We start from the raw sequence: 22,670 nt of genomic DNA, 5'->3' as shown, positions 1-22,670 counted from the left end.
CCAAGGCAAATAGCGCCTTTGGAAGGCTACACAAAAGAGTCTGGAAAAACAACCAACTGAAAAACCTCACAAAGATTAGCGTATACAGAGCCGTTGTCATACCCACACTCCTGTTCGGCTCCGAATCATGGGTCCTCTACCGGCATCACCTACGGCTCCTAGAACGCTTCCACCAGCGTTGTCTCTGCTCCATCCTCAACATTCATTGGAGCGACTTCATCCCTAACATCGAAGTACTCGAGATGGCAGAGGCCGACAGCATCAAATCCACGCTGCTGAAGATCCAACTGCGCTGGGTAGGTCACGTCTCCAGAATGGAGGACCATCGCCTTCCCAAGATCGTGTTATATGGCGAGCTCTCCACTGGCCACCGAGACAGAGGTGCACTAAAGAAGAGGTACAAGGACTGCCTAAAGAAATCTCTTGGTGCCTGCCACATTGACCACCGCCAGTGGGCTGATATCGCCTCAAACCGTGCATCTTGGCACCTCACAGTTCGGCGGGCAGCAACCTCCTTTGAAGAAGACCGCAGAGCCCACCTCACTGACAAAAGACAAAGGAGGAAAAACCCAACCCCAACCAACCAATTTTCCCCTGCAACCGCTGCAACCGTGTCTGCCTGTCCCGCATCGGACTTGTCAGCCACAAACGAGCCTGCAGCTGACGTGGACATTTACCCCTCCATAAATCTTCGTCTGCGAAGCCAAGCCAAAAATAAGAATACATGAAAGTCTGCAGTCTCTATAATTGTAAAAAATTGTATTTTCAGTATTTACACTTCAATTTTGTGCCATTGTATAAGATCATAAGATTTTGGAGCAGTAGGATTTTCTACATTCAAAATGCTTCCATGAGGCTCACCCCCACCCATTCTTAAGAAAAAGCCAAAAGCAGTCAAAATCTTAGGTTATATCGATTTATATAAAATAAGAATACTTATATTAAAATGACACGTAGATGCCAGTTTATTAATTAAGCCTTTTATGCTCTGTGTAGAAGCAATCATTTTCCAACCCTGTTGCATCTTCTATGGTTGGTTCCTATCCACTGACGTGGAAAACTACTTCTGCACTCTATAACCTACATGCAAACACAGCTAGCTGGTTGCCATAGAATCATAGGCACGTGCATGACAGAAACAGGCCCTTTGGCCCATCATTTCCATGTTGTCCCTGATAGCCATCTATGCTAATCCATTTGTCCACATTAGACCCGAATCTTCCCCCCAACCCCACTTTCCTGTCCAATGGAGATGAGAGGCAGCTATTGAGATGTACGAGGAGCTGAGATGAGATGGACAGCCGGTGCCAGTTTCCTGGGGTGACAGTAGCAAATTCCAGTGCACACCTGTTTAAGGTGAGTGGAGGAAAATTTGAGGGGGACATCAGAGGTAGGGTTTTCTGCACAGAGTGTGAGTGGTGGTGGAGACTGGTCCAATAGGGACATCCAAAAGACTCTTCCACAGGCACCTGGATATAAGAAAAATAGAGGGTGTGGGTGTGAGGGAGGGTTAGATTGTTGTGGAGTGGGTTTACATGGGTCAGCACAACATCGTGGGCTGAAGGGCCTGGACTGTGCAGGAACATTCTATGTTCAGTTCCTGACTAAATACCTTTTAAACATTGCAATCGTACCAGCCTCCCACTCTTCCTCTGGCACTTCATTCCACATAACCATCACCCTCTGTTGAGAAAATCTACCCCTCTCCCTCTTCAACCTTGCGGAGTTCCCTGACCTTGGTAAATGACTGACTGTCTATCTCATCATAATTTTACAAGGTCACCCTCAGCCTCCACACTCCAGTGGGAATAAACCCAGTCTATCTGGTCTCTCCATGTATCTGCAAACCTTTGCCAGACCACACCCTGGAGAATCTCTTCTGCACTACACGCCGCTACATCACGGTTATCCAAATTATTTTTCAAGTGCAGTCTTACCAATGATTTGCACAGCTGTAACGTGACATCCCTCATCTGTCACTCAATGTCCAAGGCAGACTTATCAATGACCACCACCCTTTATCCACTCTGTGGCCTGTACTCGTAGGAATTTAGGAGAACGGGGAGGGAATCTCATTGAAATATTTCAAATGTTGAAAGGATTGGACAGAGTAGGTGAAGAAAGGTTGTTTTCCATGGTGGGTGAGTCGAGGACGAGAGGGCACAACTTCAAGATTGAAGGGTGTCACTTAGAACAGAGATGCAGAGGAAATCCTTCAGCCAGAGGGCGGGGAATCGGTGGAATTTGTGGCCACAGGCGGTTGTGGAGGCCGGGTCATTGGGTGTATTTAAGGCAGGGATTGACAGGTTCATGATTAACCAGGGCATCAAAGGTTATGGGGAGAAGGCTGGGCAATGGGGCTGAGTGGGAGAATGGATCTGCTCAGGATTGAATAGTGGGACTGACTCAATGGGTCGAATGGCCTATTTCTGTTCCTATGTCTTATGGTCTTTCAGAGAGCTGTAGATCTGCCACCCCAAGGCCCCTTCATCAATGGCCCAAGGTCACTGCCATTTACCACTGAATTGGCATAATCTCCCACTTCACTTCTGGAAGGAGAGGTAGTGAATTCAGGCTCTGCTGCGACTTTTAAGAAAAATGTGGACAGGTACATGGTTGGGAGGGATGGGCTGTCGATGTGACCAGGCAGAATAATAGTTCAGCATAGACTAGACGGACCGAAGGGCCTGTTCCATGCGTTACCTGTGCTTGATGAATTGTCTGAAGCCACTGCCACAAGCTCCATTCAGTGATTCTGTGGTTGGGACGCTCGCCGCTCCCTCAGTCCCACTGCCCCGGGTTCCCTCTCCCACAAGCCAGGGCTTCCCTGGCCCCTCGACAGCAGAAGCAACGCCTCAGTGACGTGGCGGCAACTCCAGGGCGGCAACTCCAGGGCAGCGCTTCTGCGACCTCACCCTCCCGGGGGCAATCGGTGACCAGGGGCCGACCCCGCGCGATCAGAGGCTCCATCTTCGCAGCACGAATCACGTGACCGCAGGGTGGTTTTATTGACTGCGCCGTCCAATTCCACCCAAGAACTACAAGCCCCGCAACGTTTGGAAGGAAACCGGAGCCCCCGGGGGAAACCACACAGACACGGGCAGCGCGGGATTCGAACCCTGGTCACGGGCGCCGTGATCGTGTCACGCGAAACAGCTCCACTGACCGTGCAGGGGGTCTTCCAGACTCACGATCCCCTGCGGACACAGCAGCCCGCCCACTTGGCTGAGACCCCATCTCCCCTCCCTCAAACACCCCCTACCAGCCCACAGTGGCCCCGATGCCCCTGCCTTCGTTCTGCTCGTACCCGAAACGCTGGTTATCCTTGCTACATGAAGTAGCCTGTCTGATCCGCTGAGTTTCTCCAGCTTGGTGTTTTTACTTCAGTCAGACTCTCGTGTTTCACTAAGAAGAGGAGAGAGAGGGGAGGGGGAGAGCGAGCGGGGAGGGTGGGGGGAGAGCGAGCGGGGAGGGTGGGGGGAGAGCGAGCGGGGAGGGTGGGGGGAGAGCGAGCGGGGAGGGTGGGGGGAGAGCGAGCGGGGAGGGTGGGGGGAGAGCGAGCGGGGAGGGTGGGGGGAGAGCGAGCGGGGAGGGTGGGGGGAGAGCGAGCGGGGAGGGAGGGGGGAGAGAGAGCGGGGAGGGGGGGAGAGAAGGAAGGAGAAGCCTTCGCCGACCACCCCCCTCCCTCCTTCCCTCCCTCCCTCCCTCCCAGCGGCAGAAAGCGCGTTGCACGAAATTGAAAACCAACTCTCCCCCGTGCCGGAGAGATCTCCCCTTCCACCCGACACTGTGTACATGCAAGAGCTCACTGAGCGAGGTGCTTGGTGCCACTGATCGAAGCCCAGAATGACGACCCAGCAGCAAATTCAACCCCTGAAAGGGTGAGACTGAGTCGGTGATCCCTACCTTGTTCCAGGACGCTGAGAATGGTCACCAGCGCCAAGAGTGAGCAGTCGTCCAACATGCTGGCCATGACCCGCCGTCCGGAAGTAGTGGTGCGGGTGTCCGGAACCCGGGGGTCCCGAAGCCAGAGGACGCGTTTCCTCCTGCAGCCAGCGACTGGAGGGACAGGAAGAGGTGCTGGGGTGCCGTAAAGAGATACAACTCCCAGCTCGAACCCTCCCTCCCGGGGAACTAACACAACCCACTCCAAGGGTCGGACCCCTTCATCACCGACTCACTCCCCGGGCCGGGACCCCCCCCTTCATCACCGATTCTCTCCCCGGGCCGGGACCCCCCTTCATCACCGACTCCTTCCCCGGGCCGGGACCCCCCCCTTCATCACCGACTCACTCCCCGGGCCGAGCCCTTTCATCACCGACTCACTCCCGCCGGGACCCCCCCACCCCTTCATCACCGACACTCCCCGGGCCGGACCCCTTCATCACCGACTCACTCCCCGGGCCGGGATCCCCCCTTCATCACCGACTCACTCCCCGGGCCGGACCCCTTCATCACCGACTCACTCCCCGGGCCGGGATCCTCCCTTCATCACCGACTCACTCCCCGGGCCGGACCCCTTCATCACCGACTCACTCCCCGGGCCGGGATCCCCCCTTCATCACCGACTCACTCCCTGAGACGGGACCCCCGCTTCATCACCGACTCACTCCCCGGGCCGGGCCCCCCCCCCCTTCATCACGACTCACTACGCGGGCCGGGACCCCTTCATCATCGACTCACTCCCCGGGCCGGGACCCCACGTTCATCACCGACTCACTCCCCGGCCGGGATCCCCCCCCCTTCATCACCGACTCACTCCCCGGGCTGGGACCCCTTCATCAACGAATCACTCCCCGGGCTGGGACCCCTTCATCACGACTCACTACGCGGGCCGGGACCCCTTCATCATCGACTCACTCCCCGGGCCGGGACCCCCCCTTCATCACCGACTCACTCCCTGAGCCGGGACCCCCGCTTCATCACCGACTCACTCCCCGGGCCGGGACCCCACGTTCATCACCGACTCACTCCCCGGGCCGGGATCCCCCCTTCATCACCGACTCACTCCCCGGGCCGGACCCCTTCAATACCGACTCACTCCCCGGCCGGGAACCCCCCTTCATCACCGACTCACTCCCCGGGCCGGGACCCCACGTTCATCACCGACTCACTCCCCGGCCGGGATCCCCCCTTCATCACCGACTCACTCCCCGGGCTGGGACCCCTTCATCACCGACTCACTCCCCGGGCCGGGACCCCTTCATCACCGACTCACTCCCCGGGCCGGGACCCCCCCCCCCCTTCATCACCGACTCACCCCGGGCTGGGGCCCGCCCTTCATCACGACTCACTACGCGGGCCGTGACCCCTTCATCACCGACTCACTCCCCGGGCAGGGACCCCCCCCCCCCTTCATCACAGACTCACTCCCCGGGCCGTGACCCCCCCTTCATCACCGACTCACTCCCCGGCCGGGAGCCCCCCCCCTTCATCACCGACTCACTCCCCGGGCCGGTACCCCCTCTTCATCACCGACTCACTCCCCGGCCGGGACCCCCCCTTCATCACCGACTCACTCCCCGGGCCGGGACCCCACGTTCATCACCGACTCACTCCCCGGCCGGGATCCCCCCCTTCATCACCGACTCACTCCCCGGGACGGGACCCCCCCCCCCGCCCTTCATCACCGACTCACTCCGCGGGCAGGGACACCCCCTTCATCACCGACTCTATCCCCGGGCCGGGACCCCTTCATCACCGACTCACTCCCCGGGCCGGGACCCCACCTTCATCACCGATTCACTCCCCGGGCAGGGACTCCCCCTTCATCACCGACTCACCCCGGCCCGGGACCCCACCTTCATCACAGACTCACTCCCCGGGCCGGGACCCCCCTTCATCACCAACTCACTCCACGGGCCGGGATCCCCCCTGCATCACCGACTCACTCCCCGGGCCGGGACCCCTTCATCACCGACTCACTCCCCGGGGGGATCCCCCCTTCATCACCGACTCCCTCCCCAGGCCGGGACCCCTTCATCACCGACTCACTCCCCGGGACGGGACCCGCCCCCCCCGCCCTTCATCACCGACTCACTCCCCAGGCCGGGACCCCCCCTTCATCACCGACTCTATCCCCGGGCCGGGACCCCTTCATCACCGACTCACTCCCCGGGCCGGGACCCCACCTTCATCACCGACTCACTCCCCGGGCTGGGACTCCCCCTTCATCACCGACTCACTCCCCGGGCCGGGACCCACCCTTCATCACCGACTCACTCCCCGGGCCGGGACCCCACCTTCATCACCGACTCCCTCCCCAGGCCGGGACCCCTTCATCACCGACTCACTCCCCGGGACGGGACCCCCCCCCCGCCCTTCATCACCGACTCACTCCCCGGGCCGGGACACCCCCTTCATCACCGACTCTATCCCCGGGCCGGGACCCCTTCATCACCGACTCACTCCCCGGGCCGGGACCCCACCTTCATCACCGACTCACTCCCCGGGCTGGGACTCCCCCTTCATCACCGACTCACCCCGGGCTGGGGCCCCCCCTTCATCACCGACTCACTCCCGCCGGGACACCCCCACCCCTTCATCACCGACTCACTCCCCGGGCCAGGACCCCCTCTTCATCACCGACTCACTCCTCGGGCCGGGACCCACCCTTCATCACCGACTCACTCCCCGGGCCGGGACCCCACCTTCATCACCGACTCACTCCCCGGGCTGGGACTCCCCCTTCATCACCGACTCACTCCCCGGGCCGGGACCCACCCTTCATCACCGACTCACTCCCCGGGCCGGGACCCCACCTTCATCACCGACTCACTCCCCGGGCTGGGACTCCCCCTTCATCACCGACTCACCCCGGGCTGGGGCCCCCCCTTCATCACCGGCTCACTCCCCGGGCCGGGACCCCACCTTCATCACCGACTCACTCCGCGGGCAGGGACACCCCTTCATCACCTACTCACTCCCCGGGGGGATCCCCCCTTCATCACCGACTCCCTCCCCAGGCCGGGACCCCTTCATCACCGACTCACTCCCCGGGACGGGCCCCCCCCCCCCCCCCCCGCCCTTCATCACCGACTCACTCCCCGGGCCGGGACCCCCCCTTCATCACCGACTCTATCCCCGGGCCGGGACCCCTTCATCACCGACTCACTCCCCGGGCCGGGACCCCACCTTCATCACCGACTCACTCCCCGGGCTGGGACTTCCCCTTCATCACCGACTCACCCCGGGCTGGGGCCCCCCCTTCATCACCGACTCACTCCCGCCGGGACACCCCCACCCCTTCATCACCGACTCACTCCCCGGGCCAGGACCCCCTCTTCATCACCGACTCACTCCCCGGGCCGGGACCCACCCTTCATCACCGACTCACTCCCCGGGCCGGGACCCCCCATTCATCACCGACTCACTCCCCGGGCCGGGACCCCCCCCTTCATCACCGACTCACTCCCCGGCCGGGACCCCCCCCCCCCTTCATCACCGACTCACTCCCCGGGCCGGGATCCCCCCTTCATCACAGACTCACTCCCCGGGCCGAGACCCCTTCATCACCGACTCACTCCCCGGGCCGGGACCCCTTCATCACCAACTCACTCCCAGGGCCGGGACCCCTTTATCACCGACTAACTCCCCGGGCCGGAACCCCCACTTCATCACCGACTCACCCCGGGCTGGGGCCCCCCCTTCATCAACGACTCACTCCCTGGGCCGGGACCCCCCCTTCATCACCGACTCACTCCCCAGGCCGGGACGCCCCCCCCTTCATCACCGACTCACCCCGGGCTGGGGCCCCCCCTTCATCACGACTCACTACGCGGGCCGGGACCCCTTCATCATCGACTCACTCCCCGGGCAGGGACCCCCCCTTCATCACCGACTCACTCCCCGGGCCGTGACCCCCCCCTCATCACCGACTCACTCCACGGGCCGGGACCCCCCCTTCATCACCGACTCCCTCCCCGGGCAGGGACCCCCCCTTCATCACCGACTCACTCCCCGGCCGGGACCCCCCCCCTTCATCACCGACTCACTCCCCGGGCCGGGATCCCGCTTTCATCACCGACTCACTCCCCGGGCCGGGACCCCTTCATCACCGACTCACTCCCAGGGCCGGGACCCCCACTTCATCACCGACTCACCCCGGGCTGGGGCCCCCCCTTGATCAACGACTCACTCCCCGGGCCGGGATCCCCCCTTCATCACCGACTCACTCCTCGGGCCGGGACCGCTTCATCACCGACTCACTCCCCGGGCCGGGACCCCTTCATCACCGACTCACTCCCCGGGCCGAGCCCTTTCATCACCGACTCACTCCCGCCGGGACACCCCCACCCCTTCATCACCGACTCACTCCCCGGGCCAGGACCCCCTCTTCATCACCGACTCACTCCCCGGGCCGGGACCCACCCTTCATCACCGACTCACTCCCCGGGCCGGGACCCCCCATTCATCACCGACTCACTCCCCGGGCCGGGACCCCCCCCTTCATCACCGACTCACTCCCCGGCCGGGACCCCCCCCCCCCTTCATCACCGACTCACTCCCCGGGCCGGGACCCCCCCTTCATCACCGACTCACTCGCCGGGCCGGGAACCCCCCTTCATCAACACACACCCCGGGCCGGGACCCCCCCTTCATCAGCGACTCACTCCCCGGGCCGGGACCCCACCTTCATCACCGACTCACTCCCCGGGCCGGGACCCCCCCTTCATCACCAACTCACTCCCCGGGCCGGGATCCCCCCTGCATCACCGACTCACTCCCCGGGCCGGGACCCCTTCATCACCGACTCACTCCGCGGGCAGGGACCCCCCCTTCATCACCTACTCACTCCCCGGGCCGGGATCCCCCCTTCATCACCGACTCACTCGCAAGGCCGGGACCCCTTCATCACCGACTCACTCCCCGGGACGGGACCCCCCCCCCCCCCCCACGCCATCACCGACTCACTCCGCGGGCAGGGACCCCCCCTTCATCACCTACTCACTCCCCGGGCCGGGATCCCCCCTTCATCACCGACTCACTCGCAAGGCCGGGTCCCTTTCATCACCGACTCACTCCCCGGGACGGGACCCCCCCCCCCCCCACGCCCTTCATCACCGACTCACTCCCCGGGCCGGGACCCCCTCTTCATCACCGACTCACTCCCCGGGCCGGGACCCCCCCTTCATCACCGGCTCACTCCCCGGCCGGGAACCCCCCTTCATCACCGACTCACTCCCCGGGCCGGGAAACCACGTTCATCACCGACTCACTCCCCGGCCGGGATTCCCCCTTCATCACCGACTCACTCCCCGGGCTGGGACCCCTTCATCACCGACTCACTCCCCGGGCCGGGACCCCTTCATCACCGACTCACTCCCCGGGCCGGGCCCCCCCCCCCCCTTCATCACCGACTCACCCCGGGCTGGGGCCCCCCCTTCATCACGACTCACTACGCGGGCCGGGACCCCTTCATCATCGACTCACTCCCCGGGCCGGGACCCCCCCTTCATCACCGACTCACTCCCCGGGCCGGGACCCCACGTTCATCACCGAATCACTCCCCGGCCGGGAACCCCCCTTCATCACCGACTCACTCCCCGGCCGGGAGCCCCCACCTTCATCACCGACTCACTCCCCGGGCCGGTACCCCCTCTTCATCACCGACTCACTCCCCGGCCGGGACCCCCCCTTCATCACCGACTCACTCCCCGGGCCGGGACCCCACGTTCATCACCGACTCACTCCCCGGCCGGGATCCCCCCCTTCATCACCGACTCACTCCCCGGGCTGGGACCCCTTCATCACCGACTCACTCCCCGGGCCGGGACCCCTTCATCACCGACTCACTCCCCGGGCCGGGCCCCACCCCCTTCATCACCGACTCACCCCGGGCTGGGGCCCCCCCTTCATCACGACTCACTACGCGGGCCGGGACCCCTTCATCATCGACTCACTCCCCGGGCCGGGACCCCCCCTTCATCACCGACTCACTCCCCGGGCCGGGACCCCACGTTCATCACCGACTTACTCCCCGGCCGGGATCCCCCCCCTTCATCACCGACTCACTCCCCGGGCTGGGACCCCTTCATCACCGAATCACTCCCCGGGCTGGGACCCCTTCATCACGACTCACTACGCGGGCCGGGACCCCTTCATCATCGACTCACTCCCCGGGCCGGGACCCCCCCTTCATCACCGACTCACTCCCCGGGCCGGGACACCCCATTCATCACCGACTCACGCCCCGGGACGGGACCCCCCCCTTCATCACCAACTCACTCCCCGGCCGGGACCCCCCCTTCATCACCGACTCACTCGCCGGGCCGAGACCCCTTCATCACCGACTCACTCCCCGGGCCGGGACCCCCCCTTCATCACCGACTCACTCGCCGGGCCGGGACCCCCCCTTCATCAACGTCTCACACCCCGGGCCGGGACCCCCCCTTCATCAGCGACTCACTCCCCGGGCCGGGACCCCACCTTCATCACCGACTCACTCCCCGGGCCGGGACCCCCCTTCATCACCAACTCACTCCACGGGCCGGGATCCCCCCTGCATCACCGACTCACTCCCCGGGCCGGGACCCCTTCATCACCGACTCACTCCGCGGGCAGGGACCCCCCCTTCATCACCTACTCACTCCCCGGGCCGGGATCCCCCCTTCATCACCGACTCCCTCCCCAGGCCGGGACCCCTTCATCACCGACTCACTCCCCGGGACGGGACCCCCCCCCCCCCCCGCCCTTCATCACCGACTCACTCCCCGGGCCGGGACCCCACGTTCATCACCGACTCACTCCCCGGGCCGGGACCCCACGTTCATCACCGACTCACTCCCCGGCCGGGATCCCCCCTTCATCACCGACTCACTCCCCGGGCTGGGACCCCTTCATCACCGACTCACTCCCCGGGCCGGGATCCCCCCCATCATCACCGACTCACTCCCCGGGCCGGGACCGCCCCTTCATCACCGACTCACCCCGGGCTGGGGCCCCCCCTTCATCACCGACTCACCCCGGGCTGGGGCCCCCCCCCTTCATCACCGACTCGCTCCCCGGGCCGGGACCCCCGCTTCATCACCGACTCACTCCCCGGGCCGGTATCCCCCCTTCATCACCGACTCACTCCCCGGGTCGGGACCCCCCCTTCATCACCGACTCACTCCCCGGGCCGACCCCCCCCTTCATCACCGACTCGCTCCCCGTGCCGGGACCCCCCCTTCATCACCGACTAACTCCCCGCCCGGGACACCCCCTTCATCACCTTCTCACTCCCCGGGCAGGGATCCCCCCTTCATCACCGACTCACTCCCCGGGCCGGGATCCTCCCTTCATCACCGACTCACTCCCCGGGCCGGACCACTTCATCACCGACTCACTTCCCGGGCCGGGAACCCCCCTTCATTACCGACTCACTCCCCGGGCCGGACCACTTCATCACCGACTCACTCCCGCAGGGACCCCCCCCCCTTCATCACCGAATCAGTCCCCGGGCCAAGACCCCCTCTTCATCACTGACTCACTCCCCGGGACGGAACCCCCCCTTCATCACCGACTCACTCCCCGGGCCGGGATCCCCCCTTCATCATCGACTCACTACCCGGGCCGAGACCACTTCATCACCGACTCACTCCCCGGGCCGGGACCCTCCTTCATCACCGACTCACTCCCCGGGCCGGGACACCCCTTTTTCACCGACTCACTACCCGGGCCGGGACCCCCCCTTCATCAGCGACTCACACCCCGGCCGGGATCCCCCCTTCATCACCGATTCACTCCCCGGGCCGGGACCCCTTCATCACCGATTCACTCCCCGGGCCGGGACCCCCCCCACTTCATCACCGACTCACCCCGGGCTGGGGCCCCCCCTTTATCACCGACTTACTCCCCGGGCCGGGACCCCCTCCCTTCTTCACCGACTCACTCCCCGGGCCGGGACCCCTCCTTCATCACCGACTCACTCCCCGGCCGGGATCACCCCTTCATCACTGACTCACTCTCCGGGCTGAGACCCCATCATCACCGACTCACTCCCCGGGCCGGGACCCCCCCCCCCCCCTTCATCACCGACTCATTCCCCGGGCTGGGACCCCTTCATCACCGACTCACTCCCCGGGACGGGACTCCCCCTTCATCACCGACTCACTCCCCGGGCCGGGACCCCCCCCCCCCCTTCATCACCGACTCACTCCCCGGGCCAGGACCCCTTCTTCATCACCGACTCACTCCCCGGGCCAGGACCCCCTCTTCATCACCGACTCATTCCCCGGGCCGGGACCCCCTTCATGACCGACTCACTTCCCGGGCCGGGACCCCCCCTTCATGACCGACTCACTCCCCGGCCGGGACCCCCCCTTCATCACCGACTCACTCCCCGACCGGGACCCCCCCTTCATCACCGACTCACTCCCCGGGCCGGGATCCCCCCTTCATCACCGACTCACTCCCCGACCGGGACCCCCCCTAAATCACCGATTCACTCCCCGGGCCGGGACACCTTCATCACCGACTCACTCCCCGGGCCGGGACCCCCCTTGATCACCGACTCACTCCCCGGGCCGGGACCCCCCCTTCATCACCGACTCACTTCCCGGGCCGGGACCCCCCTTTCATCACCGACTCACCCCGGGCTGGGAACCCCCCTTCATCACCGACTCACTCCCCGGGCCGCGACCCCCCCTTCATCGCCGACTCACCCCGGGCTGGAGCCCCCCCTTCATCACCGACTCACTCCCCGGGCCGGGACCCCCCCTTCATCACCGACTCACCCCGGGCTGGGGCCCCCCCTCCATCACCGACTCACTCCCCGGGCCGGGATCCCCCCTTCATCACCGACTCACTCCCCGGGCCGGGACCCCCCCTTCATCACCGACTCACTCCCCGTGCCGGGACCCCCCCCCTTCATCACCGACTCACTCTCCGGGCCGGGACCCCCTCTTCATCACCGACTCACCCCGGGCTGGGGCCCCCCTTCATCACCGACTCACTCCCCGGGCTGGGACCCCCCCCTTCAATACCTACTCACCCCGGGCTGGGGCCCCCCCTTCATCACCGACTCACTCCCCGGGCTGAGACCCCCCCTTCATCTCCGACTCACCCCGGGCTGTGGCCCCCCCTTAATCACCGACTCACTCCCCGGGCTGGGACCCCCCCTTCATCATCGACTCACCCCGGGCTGGGGCCCCCCCTTCATCACCGACTCACTCCCCGGGCCGGGACCCCCCCTTCATCACCGACTCACTACCCGGGCCGGTTCCCCCCCTTCATCACCGACTCACTCCCCTGGTCGGGACCCCCCCTTCATCACCGACTCACACCCCGGGCCGGGACCCCCCCTTCATCACCGGCTCACCCCGGGCTGGGGCCCCCCCTTCATCACCGACTCACTCCCCGGGCCGTGACCCCCCCCTTCATCACCGACACTCCCCGGGCCGGGACCCCCCCTTCATCACCGACTCACCCCGGGCCGGGCCCCCCCCTTCATCACCGACTCACTCCCCGGGCCGTGATCCCCCCCTTCATCACCGACACTCCCCCGGCAGGGACCCCTTCATCACCGACTCACCCCGGGCTGGGGCCTCCCCTTGATCACCGACTCACTCCCCGGGCCGGGACCCCCCCTTCATCACCGACTCACTTCCCGGGCCGGGACCCCCCCTTCATCACCGACTCACCCTGGGCTGGGGCCCCCCCTTCATCACCGACTCACTCTCCTGGCCGGGACCCCCCCTTCATCACCGACTCACTCCCCGGCCGGGATCCCCCTTCATCACCGACTCACTCCCCGGGCCGGGACCCCCCCTTCATCACCGACTCACTTCCCTGGCCGGGACCCCCCCTTCATCACCGACTCACCCCGGGCTCGGGCCCCCCCTTCATCACCGACTCACTCCCCGGGCCGGGACCTTCCCTTCATCACCGACTCACTCCCCGGGCCGGGAAACCACGTTCATCACCGACTCACTCCCCGGCCGGGATTCCCCCTTCATCACCGACTCACTCCCCGGGCTGGGACCCGTTCATCACCGACTCACTCCCCGGGCCGGGACCCCTTCATCACCGACTCACTCCCAGGGCCGGGACCCCCCCCCCCCTTCATCACCGACTCACCCCGGGCTGGGGCCCCCCCTTCATCACGACTCACTACGCGGGCCGTGACCCCTTCATCACCGATTCACCCCGGGCTGGGGCCTCCCCTTCATCACCGACTCACTCCCCGGGCAGGGACCCCCCCCTTCATCACCGACTCACTCCCCGGGCCGGGACCCCCCCTTCATCACCGACTCACTCCCCGGCCGGGAGCCCCCCCCTTCATCACCGACTCACTCCCCGGGCCGGTACCCCCTCTTCATCACCGACTCACTCCCCGGCCGGGACCCCCCCTTCATCACCGACTCACTCCCCGGGCCGGGACCCCACGTTCATCACCGACTCACTCCCCGGCCGGGATCCCCTCCTTCATCACCGACTCACTCCCCGGGCTGGGACCCCTTCATCACCGACTCACTCCCCGGGCCGGGACCCCTTCATCACCGACTCACTCCCCGGGCCGGGCCCCCCCCCCTTCATCACCGACTCACCCCGGGCTGGGGCCCCCCCTTCATCACGACTCACTACGCGGGCCGGGACCCCTTCATCATCGACTCACTCCCCGGGCCGGGACCCCCCCTTCATCACCGACTCACTCCCCGGGCCGGGACCCCACGTTCATCACCGACTTACTCCCCGGCCGGGATCCCACCCCTTCATCACCGACTCACTCCCCGGGCTGGGACCCCTTCATCACCGAATCACTCCCCGGGCTGGGACCCCTTCATCACGACTCACTACGCGGGCCGGGACCCCTTCATCATCGACTCACTCCCCGGGCCGGGACCCCCCCTTCATCACCGACTCACTCCCCGGGCCGGGACACCCCATTCATCACCGACTCACGCCCCGGGACGGGACCCCCCCTTCATCACCAACTCACTCCCCGGCCGGGACCCCCCCTTCATCACCGACTCACTCGCCGGGCCGAGACCCCTTCATCACCGACTCACTCCCCGGGCCGGGACCCCCCCTTCATCACCGACTCACTCGCCGGGCCGGGACCCCCCCTTCATCAACGTCTCACACCCCGGGCCGGGACCCCCCCTTCATCAGCGACTCACTCCCCGGGCCGGGACCCCACCTTCATCACCGACTCACTCCCCGGGCCGGGACCCCCCTTCATCACCAACTCACTCCACGGGCCGGGATCCCCCCTGCATCACCGACTCACTCCCCGGGCCGGGACCCCTTCATCACCGACTCACTCCGCGGGCAGGGACCCCCCCTTCATCACCTACTCACTCCCCGGGCCGGGATCCCCCCTTCATCACCGACTCCCTCCCCAGGCCGGGACCCCTTCATCACTGACTCACTCCCCGGGACGGGACCCCCCCCCCCCCGCCCTACATCACCGACTCACTCCCCGGGCCGGGACCCCACGTTCATCACCGACTCACTCCCCGGCCGGGATCCCCCCTTCATCACCGACTCACTCCCCGGGCTGGGACCCCTTCATCACCGACTCACTCCCCGGGCCGGGACCCCTTCATCACCGACTCACTCCCCGGGCCGGGACCCCCCCCCCCTTCATCACCGACTCACCCCGGGCTGGGGCCCCCCCTTCATCACGACTCACTACGCGGGCCGGGACCCCCCCTTCATCACCGACTCACTCCCAGGCCGGGATCCCCCCCTTCATCACCGACTCACTCCCAGGCCGGGATCCCCCCCTTCATCACCGACTCACTCCCAGGCCGGGATCCCCCCCTTCATCACCGACTCACTCCCAGGCCGGGATCCCCCTCTTCATCACCGACTCACTCCCCGGGCAGGGATCCCCCCTTCATCACCGACTCACTCCCCGGCCGGGACCCCCCCTTCATCACCGACTCACTCCCCGGCCCGTGACCCCCCCCTCATCACCGACTCACTCCACGGGCCGGGACCCCCCCTTCATCACCGACTCCCTCCCCGGGCCGGGACCCCCCCTTCATCACCGACTCACTCCCCGGACTGGGACACCTTCATCACCGACTCACTCCCCGGGCCGGGATCCCTCCTTCATCACCGACTCACTCCCCGGGCCGGGACCCCCCCCCTTCATCACCGACTCGCTCCCCGGGCCGGGACCCCCGCTTCATCACCGACTCACTCCCCGGGCCGGGACCCCCCCTTCATCATCGACTCACTCCCCGAGCCGGGACCCGCCCCCACTTCATCACCGACTCTCTCCTCGGGCCGGGACCCCTTCATCACCGACTCACTCCCCGTGCCGGGACCCCTTCATCACCGACTCACTCCCCGGGCCGGGACCGCCCCTTCATCACCGACTCACCCCGGGCTGGGGCCCCCCCATCATCACCGACTCACTCCCCGGGCCGGGACCGCCCCTTCATCACCGACTCACCCCGGGCTGGGGCCCCCCCTTCATCACCGACTCACACCGGGCTGGGGCCCCCCCCTTCATCACCGACTCGCTCCCCGGGCCGGGACCCCCGCTTCATCACCGACTCACTCCCCGGGCCGGTATCCCCCCTTCATCACCGACTCACTCCCCGGGCCGGGACCCCCCCTTCATCACCGACTCACTCCCCGGGCCGACCCCCCCCTTCATCACCGACTCGCTCCCCGTGCCGGGACCCCCCCTTCATCACCGACTAACTCCCCGCCCGGGACACCCCCTTCATCACCTTCTCACTCCCCGGGCAGGGATCCCCCCTTCATCACCGACTCACTCCCCGGGCCGGGATCCTCCCTTCATCACCGACTCACTCCCCGGGCCGGACCACTTCATCACCGACTCACTTCCCGGGCCGGACCACTTCATCACCGACTCACTCCCGCAGGGACCCCCCCCCCTTCATCACCGAATCAGTCCCCGGGCCAAGACCCCCTCTTCATCACTGACTCACTCCCCGGGACGGAACCCCCCCTTCATCACCGACTCACTCCCCGGGCCGGGATCCCCCCTTCATCATCGACTCACTACCCGGGCCGAGACCACTTCATCACCGACTCACTCCCCGGGCCGGGACCCTCCTTCATCACCGACTCACTCCCCGGCCGGGATCCCCCCTTCATCACCGATTCACTCCCCGGGCCGGGACCCCTTCATCACCGATTCACTCCCCGGGCCGGGACCCCCCCCCCACTTCATCACCGACTCACCCCGGGCTGGGGCCCCCCCTTTATCACCGACTTACTCCCCGGGCCGGGACCCCCTCCCTTCTTCACCGACTCACTCCCCGGGCCGGGACCCCTCCTTCATCACCGACTCACTCCCCGGTCGGGATCACCCCTTCATCACTGACTCACTCTCCGGGCTGAGACCCCTTCATCACCGACTCACTCCCCGGGACGGGACTCCCCCTTCATCACCGACTCACTCCCCGGGCCGGGACCCCCCCCCCCCTTCATCACCGACTCATTCCCAGGGCTGGGACCCCTTCATCACCGACTCACTCCCCGGGACGGGACTCCCCCTTCATCACCGACTCACTCCCCGGGCCGGGACCCCCCCCCCCCTTCATCACCGACTCACTCCCCGGGCCAGGACCCCCTCTTCATCACCGACTCATTCCCCGGGCCGGGATCCCCTTCATGACCGACTCACTTCCCGGGCCGGGACCCCCCCTTCATGACCGACTCACTCCCCGGCCGGGACCCCCCCTTCATCACCGACTCACTCCCCGACCGGGACCCCCCCTTCATCACCGACTCACTCCCCGGGCCGGGATCCCCCCTTCATCACCGACTCACTCCCCGACCGGGACCCCCCCTACATCACCGATTCACTCCCCGGGCCGGGACACCTTCATCACCGACTCACTCCCCGGGCCGGGACCCCCCTTGATCACCGACTCACTCCCCGGGCCGGGACCCCCCCTTCATCACCGACTCACTTCCCGGGCCGGGACCCCCCTTTCATCACCGACTCACCCCGGGCTGGGAACCCCCCTTCATCACCGACTCACTCCCCGGGCCGTGACCCCCCCTTCATCGCCGACTCACCCCGGGCTGGAGCCCCCCCTTCATCACCGACTCACTCCCCGGGCCGGGACCCCCCCTTCATCACCGACTCACCCCGGGCTGGGGCCCCCCCTCCATCACCGACTCACTCCCCGGGCCGGGATCCCCCCTTCATCACCGACTCACTCCCCGGGCCGGGACCCCCCCTTCATCACCGACTCACTCCCCGTGCCGGGACCCCCCCCCCCCTTCATCACCGACTCACTCTCCGGGCCGGGACCCCCTCTTCATCACCGACTCACCCCGGGCTGGGGCCCCCCTTCATCACCGACTCACTCCCCGGGCTGGGACCCCCCCCTTCAATACCTACTCACCCCGGGCTGGGGCCCCCCCTTCATCACCGACTCACTCCCCGGGCTGGGACCCCCCCTTCATCTCCGACTCACCCCGGGCTGTGGCCCCCCCTTAATCACCGACTCACTCCCCGGGCTGGGACCCCCCCTTCATCACCGACTCACCCCGGGCTGGGGCCCCCCCCCTTCATCACCGACTCGCTCCCCGGGCCGGGACCCCCGCTTCATCACCGACTCACTCCCCGGGCCGGTATCCCCCCTTCATCACCGACTCACTCCCCGGGCCGGGACCCCCCCTTCATCACCGACTCACTCCCCGGGCCGACCCCCCCCTTCATCACCGACTCGCTCCCCGTGCCGGGACCCCCCCTTCATCACCGACTAACTCCCCGCCCGGGACACCCCCTTCATCACCTTCTCACTCCCCGGGCAGGGATCCCCCCTTCATCACCGACTCACTCCCCGGGCCGGGATCCTCCCTTCATCACCGACTCACTCCCCGGGCCGGACCACTTCATCACCGACTCACTCCCGCAGGGACCCCCCCCCTTCATCACCGAATCAGTCCCCGGGCCAAGACCCCCTCTTCATCACTGACTCACTCCCCGGGACGGAACCCCCCCTTCATCACCGACTCACTCCCCGGGCCGGGATCCCCCCTTCATCATCGACTCACTACCCGGGCCGAGACCACTTCATCACCGACTCACTCCCCGGGCCGGGACCCTCCTTCATCACCGACTCACTCCCCGGGCCGGGACACCCCTTTTTCACCGACTCACTACCCGGGCCGGGACCCCCCCTTCATCAGCGACTCACACCCCGGCCGGGATCCCCCCTTCATCACCGATTCACTCCCCGGGCCGGGACCCCTTCATCACCGATTCACTCCCCGGGCCGGGACCCCCCCCACTTCATCACCGACTCACCCCGGGCTGGGGCCCCCCCTTTATCACCGACTTACTCCCCGGGCCGGGACCCCCTCCCTTCTTCACCGACTCACTCCCCGGGCCGGGACCCCTCCTTCATCACCGACTCACTCCCCGGCCGGGATCACCCCTTCATCACTGACTCACTCTCCGGGCTGAGACCCCTTCATCACCGACTCACTCCCCGGGACGGGACTCCCCCTTCATCACCGACTCACTCCCCGGGCCGGGACCCCCCCCCCCACCCCTTCATCACCGACTCATTCCCCGGGCTGGGACCCCTTCATCACCGACTCACTCCCCGGGACGGGACTCCCCCTTCATCACCGACTCACTCCCCGGGCCGGGACCCCCCCCCCCCCTTCATCAGCGACTCACTCCCCGGGCCAGGACCCCCTCTTCATCACCGACTCACTCCCCGGGCCAGGACCCCCTCTTCATCACCGACTCATTCCCCGGGCCGGGACCCCCTTCATGACCGACTCACTTCCCGGGCCGGGACCCCCCCTTCATGACCGACTCACTCCCCGGCCGGGACCCCCCCTTCATCACCGACTCACTCCCCGACCGGGACCCCCCCTTCATCACCGTCTCACTCCCCGGGCCGGGATCCCCCCTTCATCACCGACTCACTCCCCGACCGGGACCCCCCCTACATCACCGATTCACTCCCCGGGCCGGGACACCTTCATCACCGACTCACTCCCCGGGCCGGGACCCCCCTTGATCACCGACTCACTCCCCGGGCCGGGACCCCCCCTTCATCACCGACTCACTTCCCGGGCCGGGACCCCCCTTTCATCACCGACTCACCCCGGGCTGGGAACCCCCCTTCATCACCGACTCACTCCCCGGGCCGTGACCCCCCCCTTCATCGCCGACTCACCCCGGGCTGGAGCCCCCCCTTCATCACCGACTCACTCCCCGGGCCGGGACCCCCCCTTCATCACCGACTCACCCCGGGCTGGGGCCCCCCCCTCCATCACCGACTCACTCCCCGGGCCGGGATCCCCCCTTCATCACCGACTCACTCCCCGGGCCGGGACCCCCCCTTCATCACCGACTCACTCCCCGTGCCGGGACCCCCCCCCCTTCATCACCGACTCACTCTCCGGGCCGGGACCCCCTCTTCATCACCGACTCACCCCGGGCTGGGGCCCCCCTTCATCACCGACTCACTCCCCGGGCTGGGACCCCCCCCTTCAATACCTACTCACCCCGGGCTGGGGCCCCCCCTTCATCACCGACTCACTCCCCGGGCTGGGACCCCCCCTTCATCTCCGACTCACCCCGGGCTGGGGCCCCCCCTTCATCACCGACTCACTCCCCGGGCTGGGGCCCCCCCTTCATCACCGACTCACTCCCCGGGCCGGTTCCCCCCCTTCATCACCGACTCACTCCCCGGGCTGGGACCCCCCCTTCATCATCGACTCACTCCCCGGGCTGTGGCCCCCCCTTAATCACCGACTCACTCCCCGGGCTGGGACCCCCCCTTCATCATCGACTCACCCCGGGCTGGGGCCCCCCCTTCATCACCGACTCACTACCCGGGCCGGTTCCCCCCCTTCATCACCGACTCACTCCCCTGGTCGGGACCCCCCCTTCATCACCGACTCACACCCCGGGCCGGGACCCCCCCTTCATCACCGGCTCACCCCGGGCTGGGGCCCCCCCTTCATCACCGACTCACTCCCCGGGCCGTGACCCCCCCCTTCATCACCGACACTCCCCGGGCCGGGACCCCCCCTTCATCACCGACTCACCCCGGGCCGGGCCCCCCCCTTCATCACCGACTCACTCCCCGGGCCGTGATCCCCCCCTTCATCACCGACACTCCCCCGGCAGGGACCCCTTCATCACCGACTCACCCCGGGCTGGGGCCTCCCCTTGATCACCGACTCACTCCCCGGGCCGGGACCCCCCCTTCATCACCGACTCACTTCCCGGGCCGGGACCCCCCCTTCATCATCGACTCACCCTGGGCTGGGGCCCCCCCTTCATCACCGACTCACTCTCCTGGCCGGGACCCCCCCTTCATCACCGACTCACTCCCCGGCCGGGACCCCCCCTTCATCACCGACTCACTCCCCGGGCCGGGACCCCCCCTTCATCACCGACTCACTTCCCTGGCCGGGACCCCCCCTTCATCACCGACTCACCCCGGGCTCGGGCCCCCCCTTCATCACCGACTCACTCCCCGGGCCGGGACCTTCCCTTCATCACCGACTCACTCCCCGGGCCGGGACCCCCCCTTCATCACCGACTCACTCCCCGGGCCGGGCCCCCCCCCCTTCATCACCGACTCACTCCCCGGGCCGAGACCCCCCCTTCATCACCGACTCACTCCCCGGGCCGGGCCCCCCCCCCCTTCATCACCGACTCACTCCCCGGGCCGGGACCCCCCTTCATCACCGAAAACACAAGAAGAAAATAATGAGCAGAGCAAATATCTGTGGGAAAGCATCTGAAGATTATCTTCATTGGCGCACGAATGGTCTTGAGGAAACTCCCGTCAAGTCCAGTTTCGTGTCATTTACACCTCACGAAAGTTGTTCTCCGGTCCTCGGTGCCAAACACACACACACAACACATGGAGGCCAAGTATTTTATCTGGACAAATCTGTTGTCAATAGGAGTGACACCCGTGTCCCGGGATCGGAATATTGCTTCTGCTGTTCACAATTGGCCCCTCCCCCTCCTGCAGGAACAGTGAACTCTTTCACACTGGCAAGGAGCCATCCCCGGGGTAGGATAGTTCTCCCTCTACCGGTGACGTCATGACGCATCGAGGGATGGTGGAGCTGCCCTCAATGTTTTATGATCTTCTATTTGAACAAAATTAATCATGCCTAATTATAACGTGATTAAGCTTTATGCCCAGCACAGTTTGAGCCCTTCAGCCCTCTGCAGTTGTGCCGACCTATATAAACCTTGGGAAAGGGCGAGCAATAAACAGCAATTGGGGCCAATTTTTAAACAGGGTGGGAAAGTTGGTAGCGCTAAAAGCAATGGTGGGCCTGCCTCCCAGAATTCTAGATGGCAGAGAAAGTGCTGGAGTCCAACTGCATGCACAGAACATTCATGGAGGGGGTTTCTCTGCCGTCTGGAATTCTGGGAGGGCAGGTCTGCCATCACTTCTCCCCCCCTGTATAAATTGTGCGTGATCCAGCCACCACTTTCCTAGCTGTTTATAAATTGTAAATAACTATTGCTACCACTTCCTTCTCTCTCTCTCCCGCTGAGACTTTCCCACAACAAAGTTTATACTTTCATTTTAATCTTTTCTTCCTTCACATTCCTGCACTCATTCAAAAACTGGGGTCATTTCTGTCCTACAATGCAATTTCCCATTCTACACTTGCCTGATTGCAACACTGGCACCTGCAGACACAGGGGATTGTACTAGGGGTTGCGCTGTCGTTGCTTCACTCTGGTGTTG

At 65.9% G+C, this 22,670-nt stretch overlaps 1 protein-coding gene across 1 annotated transcript in view; it reads right to left on the bottom strand.

Annotated features, from left to right (window-relative positions):
• ltc4s (leukotriene C4 synthase) overlaps window positions 1-22,017 on the bottom strand; it is a 51,300-nt gene extending 29,283 nt beyond the window's left edge. The window contains exons 1-2 of the mRNA XM_069897838.1: window positions 21,999-22,017; window positions 3,907-4,080 (exon numbers count right to left, since the gene is read on the bottom strand). Coding sequence (XP_069753939.1) covers window positions 3,907-4,080; window positions 21,999-22,017 — 193 coding nt within the window. The remainder of the gene's footprint in view (window positions 1-3,906; window positions 4,081-21,998) is intronic.
• Window positions 22,018-22,670: the final 653 nt, after the last annotated feature.

Source organism: Narcine bancroftii, chromosome 9 (assembly GCF_036971445.1).
Source record: "Narcine bancroftii isolate sNarBan1 chromosome 9, sNarBan1.hap1, whole genome shotgun sequence".
NCBI lineage: Eukaryota > Metazoa > Chordata > Chondrichthyes > Torpediniformes > Narcinidae > Narcine > Narcine bancroftii.
Note: the sequence above shows the minus strand (reverse complement) of the source record. Positions and strands in the feature narration are given on the sequence as shown.